General features: G+C 40.7%; 1 protein-coding gene and 1 long non-coding RNA gene across 4 annotated transcripts in view; one reads left to right on the plus strand and one right to left on the minus strand.

The window, feature by feature from the left end:
• Positions 1–13676, plus strand: part of RBM44 (RNA binding motif protein 44) — a 36761-nt gene that overhangs the window by 2161 nt on the left and 20924 nt on the right. For both annotated transcript variants that reach the window (XM_070618768.1, XM_070618769.1), the window contains exons 2-4: positions 8330–8419; positions 11353–12968; positions 13257–13315. In XM_070618768.1, coding sequence (XP_070474869.1) covers positions 8347–8419; positions 11353–12968; positions 13257–13315 — 1748 coding nt within the window. In that variant the 5' untranslated portion in view covers positions 8330–8346. The remainder of the gene's footprint in view (positions 1–8329; positions 8420–11352; positions 12969–13256; positions 13316–13676) is intronic.
• LOC139083294 (uncharacterized) overlaps positions 7559–13676 on the minus strand; it is a 36149-nt gene continuing 30031 nt past the window's right edge. For both annotated transcript variants that reach the window (XR_011539904.1, XR_011539903.1), the window contains 3 exons: positions 12472–12762; positions 11817–11975; positions 7559–9465 (listed from right to left, as the gene is read on the minus strand). This is a non-coding gene — a long non-coding RNA (uncharacterized lncRNA). The remainder of the gene's footprint in view (positions 9466–11816; positions 11976–12471; positions 12763–13676) is intronic.

Consider the following 13676-nt stretch of genomic DNA (forward strand, 5'->3'; position numbering starts at 1 on the left):
GGAACATGCGAACTCAACCACTGTGCCACTAGGCTGGCCCTAAATTTTCTATTTTAGTCTAATATGATAGGTCTTAATAGATATCACCCACATAAACAAATGCTCCTTGGGGTTCTCACTGTTTTCTAAGACTCTGGAGAGTTCCTGAGTCCAAAAAGTAGGAAAACCACTGAGTCCAAAAAGTAGGAAAGCCACAATAGAATTGAGTATTCTAATGTCAATTATTTTGATAAACTAGCTTTCTTTTCATCTTCCTCTTTATTTTAAACATTTACCTGGTATTCCTAGGGTAGGATCTTTACTGCCTTAAATAAAATCACTTAAGCTGGGAGTTATTAACTTACAGTTTTTCAATGTGGTAAAGAAGTCCATAAATCCTTTAAATTATATGTGTGTGTATGTGCATTTTCTCAGGGAAGTGAGTCTGTGACTATTATCTAATCTTCAGAAAGTCCATAACGACAGAGGTTAACAACCACTAGCCGGCTATCGAGCTGTTGGTATTTGGCCAAATTTTTTCTGTCATTAGCTAAAAAAAAAAAGTATGAAACATTACATTGGAGGTTGAGTATTTCAAGTCCAGAAAATGTCTAAGCTGCACATCTGTGTATCAATTTCAATTTGTGTGTGTTATAGGCACTTAGAACTTATATATAAAAATGAACTCATCAGCTCCATTGCTTCCTACCCAAAAGTAAAATAATATAAAAGACAGAAAAGTATTCCTCCTCCTAGAACCTTGTTCAGTGAGTGTGCCACCAATGATAGTGAGCTCACCTTTAGATGCAACAAGTCTAGTACCCTGTCTCCTCTCCTTACCCTTCACTTGCTTGGTGGCCATCCCGTATTTGTCATCTTAACTTAAGATGCTCTTTCTCCTTCCCTGCTCCTTAGTCTGGTTAGCCCCTATGTGAGCATCATGATTTAATTTAGATGTCACTTTTTTATAAGCTTTCCCTTACCTTTTTCAGTGCAGCTCTGCTATATTATTGTCTACTTAATTATCTGTGCAACTCGAAGTAGATATAGGTTATGTTTCTCTTACTCAGTTAGAATTTTGCTTTTTAAATACAACTCTCAGTTTTAAAAACTCCAAATGCAGGGGCCAGCCGGTGGCGTAGTGGTTAAGTTTGCACGCTCCATTTTGGCGGCCTGGGTTTGCAGTTTTAGATCCCAGGCATGGACCTACACATCACTCATCAAGCCACGCTGTGGCAGCATCCCATATACAAAATAGAGGAAGATGGGCACCAACGTTAGCTCAGGGACAGTCTTCCTCACAAAGAAAATAAAATAAAAACTCCAAATGAATTTTGTGTGTATGACATTATATCCTTTATGTCAAAATCAATACTAAATTGATAGAATAATCAATAGTATACCTAATTCCTACTTGCTTATCTTTCATATCTCAGGTTAAATGACACTTCTTTAGGAAGGCCTTCCCTAACCCTTAGATTAGATTAGGTCCTTTCATATTTCCCATAGCACCTTGTCTTTCCCCAAAGCTCTGAATTATAGAAATTTCCTAGGCTCTTGTTGCTGAGCCCCAAATTGGGCTGTAGAATGTATTTTTAAGGAGTGTCCCAAGTGACCCTTATATCAGGCAAGTTTGAGAAAAGGTACTCTAATAAGATGTATGTGTTCCCTCCCCATCGTCCTACCCCACTTTTGGAAATTGCTTAGTTGTTGTGTGTCTTTGATCATTCCTATGTCCTGAACCCTTAGTATATGACTTAACAAATAGAGGTTCAATCATTATTGAATAAAATACTAAAGAATGTTTCTCTAGAGAAAGGAGTTCTTTCCTGAAACTGGAATGTAATTTCTTGGTAATAGGGTAGGTATATGTTTAACATCATTAGAAGCTGCCAGTTTTCCAAAATAAACAATCTGTATTTTCTCTAGCAATGTATGACTTCCTGTTTGTCCACATCCTCACCAATATTTGGTGTTATCAGTCTTTTTTTTGGAAGGGGGGCATTCTAGTGAGCATGAAGTGGTGTCTTGGTAGTTTAAGCGTTCATCTCCCTGACCACTAGTGATGTTGAACACTTTCTCATACACTTAAGAGCAGTTCACGTGCCTGTGTTCTGTGTATGTGAAGCAAATGTCCAAGTGTTTTCTTCCTTTTTGATTAGATTGTCTTTAAAAAAGAATTCTATGTGTGAGTTCTTTACATAATGTAGATAAGAGTGCTCTGTTGGATATATAAGTTGTGAATATTTTCTCCTAGTGTTTGGCATGTCTTTTCATTTTTTAATACCCTTTTGATGACCAGAAGTTTTAAAATTTTGCTGAAGTTCAAATTAACAACTTTTTTATTAACACCTTTTGTGTTCTGTTTAAGAAATCTTTGCCTACCCCAAAGTCATGAATTTATTCTCCTGTTTTCTTTGAGAAACTTATAAGTTTGTTTTTCACATTCAGAAATATGAGCCATCTCACGTTTGTTATTGTGTATTATGTGAGGTAGGGGTCCGGGCATTTTTTTTCCTCGTTGCAAAAATCTACTGCCAGCACCATTTGTTGAATATGCCTTAGACCTTCCTTTCCATGTTGAGTTGAATTAGTGCCTTTCTCTAAAATCAAGTGACTCTCTTTCTGACTCTCAGAATTTGTTCCTTAATCTATTAGTCTAACATACTAAACTGCCAATACCGTAGCTTTATAATAAGTCTTGAAATATATGTCATCCAACTTTGTTCTAGATTGTTTTGGCTATTTTAGGTTCATTGCATTTCCATATAAATTTACTATTAGCTTGTCAACTTCTACCAAAAATTCCTCTGCAATTTTGATTGAAATTGTGTTGAATCTATAGCTTAATTTGTAGAGAACAGATCTTAACAATATTGTCTCAATTCATGAACATAGTATATCTCTCCGCTTATTTAGTTTCTCTTCAATTTCTCTTATCGATGTTTTGTAGTCTTCAATATAAAAGTCTCTTACATCTCCCATTACATTTAATTACATTTATTACATTACATTTCAGTGATATTTATAACTACCTTCTTCTCCTGCCCATTGTGTACTCCCTTTGCCTTCAGTAAGCACTTTGGCTGGTAATGGCTCTTTACCTGATGGAGTGACCCAGACCTTTGTTCCTGAAGGGTCTGGTCCGTTAGTGTAGTGCTGACTGGATTGGGTTTTTGTAGTTTCCCATTTGCCTAAACCACAGGGCATGGTAATACTGAAAGACTCCCTAAGGAATCTCCTGTATGCCAAAGACGCTCTTTCTTACCCCCACTGCAGAGTAGTAGTATAGTTTCCCCTTGGTAGTCAGGATCAGTAACCCCAGCTGACACTGTAATTCCCTTCTTTGCCTGTTGATTCAGAGACATGAGGAGCCAAAGTGACCATGTGGCAGTCTGAACTTCTAGTTCAGTGGCGTCATGTCTCCTGGTGGAAGCATTTCTCCCTCAGGAACTAAGACCTTGAGGCCAGCAGAGCACAATATTGTGGGAACAGGAAGCAAAAATTTTGCTAGTAGATTACTGGGGGTGATATTGAGTGGTGTGACTCCCATTTCTCCACCTTGATTCCTGGACCCATGAAGTTTGGCTCTCGGAACAGCTCTATATGTTGGATGCTGATTTAGAGCATATGCAGCCTTCTGGAGAACCTTGCCCCAGCCCTGGCAGGTATTGTCACCTAGCTGGCATTGTAACTGAGTCTTCGAAAGGCCATCTACTGTTCTATCAAACCAACTGCTTCAGGATGTGGGGAACATGGTAAGACAATGAACTCCTTGAGTATGGGCCCATTGTCCCACTTTTTTTGCTGTGAAGTGAGTTCCTTCATCAGAAATAACACTGTGCTGAATACCATGACAGTGGATAAAGCATTCCCTAGTGGCTTGGGCAGAAGCATTGCATGCAATGAAGGCAAATTTGTATCCAGAGTGAGAATCTATTCCACTGAGGAAAAAACACTGCCCTTTCCATGATGGAAGTGGTACAATGTAATCAACCTGCCACCAGGTAATTGTCTGATCACCCTGGGGAATGGTGCCATATCGGGGACTCAACGTTAGTCTCTGCTGCTGGCAGTTTGCCAGACTGGCCTTGGTGAGTGGAAGTCCATGCTGCTGAGTGCATGCGTAACTTCCGTACCTGCCACCATGGAACCTTTGTGCAGGAGTCCATTGGGCGATGACAGGGTGGCTGGGGAAAGAAGAAGCTGATAGGTATCGACAGAATGGATCATCCTATCCACTTGATTATTAAAATCCTCCTCTGCTGACAGCTTTTGGTGAAGGTTCACATTAGGACACAAATATTTTCACATGTTATGCCCATTTGGAGAGGTCTACCCACATACTCCTTGCCCAAATTTCTTTGTTACCAATTTTCCAATCCCATTCCTTCCAAGTTCCTAACCGTCCAGCCAAACACTGGCTACAGCCCATTAACTGGTGTATAATCACACGTCTGACCATTTCTTCTTCCAAGCAAAGTCAACAACCAGGTGCACTGCCCGAAGTTCTGCCCACTGGAGGATTTCTCTTCACCACTGTCCTTCAGGGATGGCCCAGAGAGGGGCAGGTAATGCTGCAGCTGTCCACTTTCACATAGTGCCTGCATATCACACAGAACCATCTGTAAACCAGGCCCGAGACTTCTCCTCCTCTGTCAACTGATCATAAGGAACTCCCCATGAGTCCAGAGGTGCAGTGTGGGAGAGAGAAGGCAGAGTAACAGGAACGGGGACCACTTCTTCATGTAACTTATTTGTGCCTTCAGGGCCCAAATACGAGATCCATTTGATGATGGAATGTTGTTGTGCATGCCTAACTTGATGGCTTTATGAGTCAGATAACATCCGGTTCATAATGGGCAGCTCAGGTTGCATGATAACTTGGTGGTCCATGGTCAAGCATTCAGTCTCTGCTAAGGCCCAGTAGCAGGCCAAGATCTGTTTCTCAAAAGGAGAGTAGTTATCTTCAGACAATGGCAGGGCTTTGTGCCAGAATCCTAAAGGCCTGCACTGCGATTTGCCTATAGGGGCCTGCCAAAGACTCCAAACAGCGTCCCTTTCTGCCACAGACACTTCAAACGCTTGGATCTGCTGGGTCACGTGGACCAAGTGGCAGAGCAGCTTGCATAGCAGCCTGGACCTGCTGCAGAGCCTTCCCTTGTTCTGGGCCCCGCTCTCAACCATCGCTTTTTGGGTTAAATGGGCCAAAGTAACACAACCAGATGAAGAGTGTGTTGCCTCCAAAATCCAAAGAGGCCCACTAGGCTTTGTGCTTCTTTCTTGGTTGTAGGAAGGGCCAGATTCAACAACTTATTTTTTACCTTAGAAGGGATGTCTCACCATGCTCCACACCATGGACTCCTAGAAATTTCACTGAGGTACAAGAACCCTGAATTTTAGTCGGACTTATTTCCCACCCTCTAACACACAAATGTCTTACCAATAAGTCTAGAGTAGTTGCTGCTTCTCACTCTAGGTCCAATCAGCGTGACGTCATCGATGTAATTGACCAGTGTGATATCTTATGGAAGCAAAAGGTGATCAAGATCCCTGCAAACTAAATTATGACGTAGGACTGGAGAGTTGATATACCCGAGGTAGGACAGTGAAGGTGTATTGCTGACCTTGCCAGCTGAAAGCCATCTGCCTCTGGTGGGCCTTATGGACAGGTATGGAGAAAAGGGCGTTTGCCAGATCAAAAGCTGCCTGCCAGGTACCAGGGGATGTGTTAATTTGCTCAAGCAGTGAAACCACACCTGATAGAGCAGCTGCAGTTGGAGTCACCACCTCGTTACACTTATTATAATCCACTGTCATTCTCCCAGATCCATCTGTCTTCTGCACAAGCCAGTAGGTGAGCTGAATGGGGATGTGGTGGGAATCACCACCCCTGCATCTTTCAGGTCCTTGGTGGTGGCACCAATCTCTGCATTCCCTCCAGGGGTGTGATATTGCTTTTCACTTACCATTTTTCTATATAGAGGCAATTCTGATGGCTTCCGCTTGGCCTTTCCCACCATAATAGCCCTTACTCACCAGGTCAGGGGACCAATGTGGATTCTGCCACCTGCTAAGTATGTCTTTCCAATTATGCATTCTGGAACTGGGGGCATAACCACAGGATGGGTTCAGGGACCCACTGGACCCACTGTGAGATGGATCTGAGCTGAAATTCCATCGATCACCTGACCTCCATAAGCCCCTATGCTGACTGGAGGGCCACAGTGACGTTTTAGGTCTCCTAAAATCATTCAGAGTTCAGAGTCATTGTGCAGTAGTCCCTGAAAGGTCTGATTATTTCCTTTTCCCAAGTGTACTGTTACCCTGGTAAAAGGCTGTGGGTCCCTTGGGGGAAGGATAGACAAAAGATTAACATAAATTTCCATTAGTGCATTTGGGGCCCTTCCTCAAGAGGACTCAGCCTCCCCTTCATTCAAGGCGTTCTGGGTCTGTAAACTAGTATAACACCAGTCTGGGAATTGATTGAGGGGCCATGACTCCATGATTCAGGCTAGAGTTCTGTTCACTTGATCTATAATTTTTCTGCTTATATGGATCAAGTAAGAATTTAGTAGGCTTGATAGGGTAGATCTTTGATGACCTTTTCAATTTTTTCTTTGGTTGGTTCTCCGTTCAGCTTTATCTATATGGGTTTTTTTTTAAACTATTTTCCTAGAAAATTGCCTATTTTGGTTAAATTTTCAAATTACCCATCAGAAGTGTACATAGCAATCTAAATTTTTTAAGTAGCTTTTTATCTCTTGTTAAACTTCTCCTTTTATCATTACTAACTTTTGTTTCAGTACTGTCTTTCTTAGTGAGATTTGTCTGATATTTATCTACTTTAACTCATTTTTTCAGAGACTAGCTCTGGTTTTAGTTATCATTTTTACTGTTTTTTAAATTGGTCATTTCTGCTTTTGTTTTAACTAATTTTACTCTCAACTTTTTTGATTTAAAGACTCTAGTTTTTTCCTAGATTCTTGAATTGGCTGCTTATTAATTCATTTATTTTAGTTTTACTTAATAATAAGCATCTAAAGCTATGACTTCTTTTGGTTATAAATTTGGCCAGGTCCCATAGATTTTAAAAGTCCATGTTCCTATTGTCATTAATTGTTTTCAGTTGTCGAAGTTCACACTGTTTACTGAGCGTCTAAGTCAGGATTCAGAACTAGACAGGCCATCTCTAGGGAGTGAGCTCTGACTTCTGCTTTGTAATGTCTTTTCATCGCAGAACAGGGTGAGTGAATTTAGATGATTCCTTCAGGATCATTGACTGTAATAGTTCATTAAGAATTAGAAAAAAATCTCTTGGTTTTTTTCAAACTCATCAGGAACATTTGTAATACCTGGTCACCAGAATTCCACTGAAGATGCCCAGGTTTTTAGGGCTATGGACAGTGAGGATAACTAGGGCCAGAAGACTGAAGATGATGTTGTGGGTTAGCTGGACATTGCTTCTGCTGGTCTCCTCTGGGGTCACTCATGTGTCCTTTAGGGTGCCTTGGTTTTCCTACAAGCGACTAACTTGGGCTTCCTCATGTAGCAACTGGGGTGAAAGAGCCATTGCCAGTAAGTTTTTTTAACCAGCTTTATTGAGGTATATTTTACTCATTTCAAATGTACAATTCAGTAATTTTAGTAACTTTGTCAAGTGGTGCAACCATCACATCATAAAACAGTTTCAGGACATTTTAATCCCTCCAGTAAGATCCCTTAGGCCCGTTTACAGTTAACCCCTCTTCACGTCCCCCACCCCAGGCAGCCACTTCTGTACCTTCTGTCTCTATAAATTTGCTTTTTCTGTATATTTCATTTAAATGGAATCATACAATATGTGATCTCTCGTCTGGCTTCTTTCATTCAGCATAATGTTTTTGAGATTAATCCACAAGGTTACATGTGTCAGTAGATTGTTCCTTTTTATTGCTGAAAGATATTCCATCGTATAGATACACCCTGTCATTGGTTTTTAATATGTCTGCAGTTTGTTTTGGAAACATTTTTGATTCAGGTTTGACATAAATAGGGTCACAGTGTAGCCCTTAGTACTCTATTCTTTATGTTAAGACTTTTTTGTTGTCCTAATACGTTTTTTTTTTTAAATGTTCCTTGGAAATTTTAAAAGAATAGGTCTTGCCTGTTTAAATAGTACAGTCTTTTATGTAGCTGTCAATTCATGCTTTTAAAAAAGTTACTTAAATGTTTATCAGTTTTGTTTATTAGCCTTCTTATATTAGAATCTTTGAGTATAGTTGTCACTTTGTCAAATTCTTGTTTTTCTGATAGTTTTTTAAATATAATGCTGAGTATAATAATAGTTGAATCTTTATACCTCTTGTAGAATATAGATCTTTGAGGATGCAGACCACTGCAGTGATGGAGACAGCTTCTGGTACAGGCTACCGCAATGATGGACGATACATGCAGGAAGGTGAGGGCCAGGCCAGTTGGTTTTCTTCTGGGTGGAGAGAGACACTAACATAATTGGGCTAGCTACTTCCCCTCCAGTGCTGCTACTCCTTAGGTTCTCCTCCCCGTAAGGTTGTAGGAGTCAGCATGTTTGTAACTTGGCAGACTCACTCAGGTGATTTTTGGTGAGAATGGGCAGCCTGCACAGGACGTCTCAGGGAAATGAAAGATAGGGAAGAGGAGGTGGACTGGAAAAGGGGTTTCTGTCCAGCCGGGCTTTCAGGACTGCTGACAGGCACACTTGCCTTTGGGGTAATAAGTGGAAAGTGGGCAGGTTGACCTCTGCTACCCAAATTGTATATGTTTTGTCTTAACACAAATCTGAGATTTGTTTTCTGTGGTGGTAGAAAATAAGAAATAACAAGAGCATATAAAGCAAAATGACTAAACTTTTATGTGCTTATGAATATATGTGGTTTTAACTATTAAGAGGAATTTAGGATATGATAAAAAATGCTATTTCAAGTCAGAAGGGAAACTGGATTATTCAGCAAATGGTATTAGGACAATTGACCATCCATTTTGGAAAAAAATTGTTAGATTCCTACCTCATGTTAGAAAAATTAATTCTGCATAGTGTACAAAGGCTAAGTATTACGCACATGCACACACAGAATTAGAATACATTATAGTAGAATACCTTTATAATCATGTGGTAGGGAAGGCCAGAGAGACAAAACCCAGTCATAAGAAAAGACTGATCCATTTAAATAAATAATCTTAACTGTGGTATGACAAGATATTATAAAAAATTAAGGGTCCAGCCTCGTCGCCAGGTGGTTAAGTTTGCCTGCTCCGCTTCAGCAGCCTGGGGTTCGCTGGTCCAGATCCTGGGTAGGGACCTAGGCACTGCTCATCAAGCCGTGCTGTGGCAGCATCCCACACAGAAGAACTAGAAGGTTGTACAACTAGGATATACGACTATACTTTGGCGGGGGGGTGGGGGCGGAGAGGAAGATTGGCAACAGATTGTAGCTCAGGGCCAATCTTCCTCACCAAAAAGCATACCTGGAAAAAAAAGAAAACATGATGTGATGAATTTCAGAATGATGGGCATCAGTTTAAAAAAAAAGTTAAAAGATAAGCAACAAACTAGGAAAAAGTCACTTATAAATACAGAAAACAAAGAATTAATATCTGGAATATATAATGAACTCCTATACAAATCTCTAAGAGAAACACAGTCAACCCATGAATTTGTAATTGAAGTGAACACTGCTCTCCTTAGCTGCAATCTCATATTTATAACAGCTTATTAGACGCTCGAATCTGAGTGTATTATCGCTAACCTCCCACTCCACTTGCCTGGAACTGAACTCGTTATTTTCTCCCTCCTCCGCTGCTTTTCTTCTTCATCTTCTAAATCAACTCTTCTTCATGAAGTCCGTCTCTCTGCAGCTCTGAATATTCCCATTCAACTGCGCTACCCAGTGTAGACCTTAGCATTATCTTAGAGCGATGTTTAAGGAGGTGGTGGCCAATTGGTGAGTCAGGAAATCAGTTCAGCTGATTGTGATCAGCTTTTTTTTTAAATAAAATAAAATAGACTAGAAAATACCAAAATACATTGGACATAGTTGGAGTAGCTGCTGTTTTGTAAAATTTTTGTTTCACTTATACGCACACATGTATGTATGTGAACTGTATCTTGATATAAAATGTGTTCTTAGTCAAAAAATATTTGAAAGCCACTATTCTTCCTCTCCATCTACCACTCGTCATTGACCACCAAGTCTTGTCAGTTGTGGAACTTTTGTACTGATGTCTTCCTCTCCACTCCACTCCTGCACTCTTGGTCTGTCTGCGTTCTCACTGGGCCAGAGGCGTCTGAACTCGACCTCGTTCCTTGACCGCCCTTTTAAGAGCTTTCAGTCGTCGTCTGTTGCCTTAGAGTAAGAACCACACTCCTTAGCTCACCCTGGAAGGCCTCTTTCTGCTCACAGCTTCTGTCATTCACATGGAACTATTTCACTCCACAACTTGGTTTACAATTTCCTGAAAATGCCACCTTCTTTCACACGGCTAACTTTGTTCGTGCTGTTTGATTTGCCTAAGATAACTATCTATGTTGTTTCAAAATATTTTTTAAATGTAAAGCTTCCTCTGAAGTCTACTTCTCCTTTCTTCTCAAGCATTTGCCTGCTCATCAACACAACTCTGTCAGCACTCTGTAACTGTGTCACATTTATGTGTGCTTTTCTCATCTGTGACCCTTAGGAAAGCCACAAGTATTTGGGTGCAGCACCCATGTCTTCTTTCCTTTGTTTCTCTGATGCCTAAGGCTGGGATAGGAGGCACTCAAACACTACACATGGAGTGGCTGCCTTATAAACAGTAAACTCCTTGCTGTTGAAAGACTTCAAGAAGAATCTTGGCTACTATCTTAGTCAGCTGGGGCTACTATAACAAAATACCATAGCTTAAATAACCGATACTTATTTTTTCATAGTTCTGGAGGCTGGAAGTCCAAGTCAGGGTACTAGCATAGTTGGGTTTTGTTAAGGGCTCTCTTCCTGGCGTATAAATGGCTGCCTTCTTGCAGTATCCTCACATAGTAGAGAGAAAGAGAGAGCAAGCTCTCTGTCACTTACCCCGTCTTGAGGCCCTTAATCCCGTCTTAAGGGCCCCACCCTCATGACCTCATCCAGCCCTGATTACCTCCCAAAGGCCCCATATCTAATTACATTGGGAGTTAGGGCTTGAACATATGGGTTTTGAGGGGGACAAAATTCACTCCATAGCAGCAACCATGAGGGATATTTGTCATGGATAATGTGAAAAGTATTCCTACATTGGGAAGAACTTGGACCAGATCACATCTAAGGTCTTTTCTAGTGTTTAGATTCTGTAATGTTGCTGCTGTTAACATTTTATCCTTTATTTTTTTTTAATCAGATGAGCCTTCTAATCCTAAGAGAGAAAATTTGTTACTATCTTCCAAGGGTTATAATGAAGCCAACTTGACTATTCTTGATGAGAACTGGGATTCCTTGGTGCTAGAACAAAGAGCTAATGACAAAGAAATCAGCGATCTTGACAAAATAGATTTATTGGCACCATCTTGTACTGCAAGTCCCGATTCTGACAGAGAGAGTACTCACTCTCAGTCGAGTGAGTCTGAAGACAGTGCTGATTATGCTTTCTTGAATGAAACCTACTCTATACATTATTCAGAGTCAAAACTGAAGAATGAATGTCGTATTCGTTTAAAATCAGAATTAGATTCTGAAATTCAGAAAGGAGAGGAGGTGTTTTTTGATATCTTGGAATATCAAGGTAATAAAATTATTGGCTTGGAAAGAATCTACACGATTTCAGATGATGATTCTAAAGAGACTGCTGAAGATGTGCAAACATACCGTACAGATGAAGATTCACAGCAGGAGTATCTCAGTGCGGATGAACGAGAATGTGCGAGTGACCATTTATCTCCTGGCCAAGCAGAAACGTTACACAGGTCCGACCTCGGAGATGTGAGGTTGAGAAATCCAGGTTGTGAAGCGAAATGTGCCAGCAGTCTGGAAGAGAATCATGTTACGTTAGAAAGTAGTTCTAGCATCTCTGTAGATTCAGTTGATGTCTATGGACAAGAAGATTCACCTCCTGTCTCCAAGTTTCTGACTTCTGTTATGTTAGGAGAATATCATAAACCAAAGCATGGAAAGTGTCAGGAGGAAGAGACCAGCTTAATGTACCGCACAGTATCTGAGGAAATTGCACGAAGGAGGAGTCCTCTTGAAAACCGGGAACCTCAGTCGGAGAGTGGTTTCTTGAACCCTCAGAAAGCATTAAAAACTAAAATTTATGGTGGCAAAATGAAATCTCAAATGACTGAAAGTAAAGATTTTTGTGGAAATGCAATTGTTGAGAACAAAATGTTACAACACATTGAAAATCCTAGCACATTACCACAGGACAAAGCCTTAGACACATTACTGCAACCTTGGAAAGATTGTCAAACTTCCTGGGCCTCTGTTTTTGATGATTCTGTAATTTCTGCCTCTGGATACTCACTTTATAAAAGCCTACAAAACACTCCTAACGCAGCCTCAGGTTGTTCTGTGCCTCTCCCCAGGATCGCAGTCAGAAATAACCATGCAACAGAAGACAGTAGCTCCCTGCAAGGTGCTAGTGGCAGTACCACGAATGAAACATGCTTTCACGATGTGGAAGGAACATGTCCTGAGTCGGTGACAGGTGCAGCGAGTTGCATGATGACAGTTAATCAGACAGTGGACGTTAGCACCGATTTCAGGGCTTGCTTCACCACCAGCAGGGCGACGAGTGCAAGGTCTTCTGTAGTGTCTACATCAAGCAACACAGAGATAACAATGATGAATAAAACACGGCCTGGTGAATGGCAACGGGAGAAGCAAAGAAGTGTGGCTTGTAATACCGACTGGTCATACAGTCAAGATAATGAAGATACGGGGATGGCAGTGACAAAAGGACCATTGGGAAAATCTCTCTTGGTTGACAGTTTAAAACCTAATGGAAATTTCCTAAATAAGGTAAAACCAATATGATTAGTAAGAAAATCTTGTTTGACTTTATAAAGAGACAGTGTATGCTAATGTAAGTGTTTTGGTTCATTGAGTTCTGGCAGCGGTTCTTGAGGCTTTCATGAGGAAGTGCCAGGTGAAGGGAAGAGGTGGATCGAGCGTTACCAGCTCTGTCCTTCAGCTCTTGCCACAAAGTCAATTCGAAATTGGGTTTTACATTTTACTAGTTTGGATCTCCAGATACAATGTGTATTGTTTGTCATATATTTCTAATCTGATTTTAAATCATATTTTCAGGATTCCCTGGAATTAAGAAAAACATTTGATATCATAGACTTAAAGAAACATCCTGAGAGGTAAGTCAGATGTACAAGCTTGCAGATACAAATGGGGAAAAAATGAAAATAGTAATTTACTGTGGGTTTTTTTGGTGAGGAAGATTGGCCCCATTGCCAATCTTCCTCTTTTTGCTGAGGAAGATTGTCCCTGAGTGACCATCTGTGGCAATCTTCCTCTATTTTGTATGTGAGTCATGGCCACACAATGGCTTGATGAGCAGTGTGTAGGTCCACGCCTAAGCTCACGAACTCTGGACTGCCCAAGTTAACCACTATGCCATCGGACCTGCCCCAGGAATTTGCTTTTTTGTAGGGTCCTTAACCATATGGAATAATAGCTAAAAGCTACTTTTAAGAGATCGTCTGCTTCAGCCATTTG

Source organism: Equus przewalskii, chromosome 5 (assembly GCF_037783145.1).
Source record: "Equus przewalskii isolate Varuska chromosome 5, EquPr2, whole genome shotgun sequence".
NCBI lineage: Eukaryota > Metazoa > Chordata > Mammalia > Perissodactyla > Equidae > Equus > Equus przewalskii.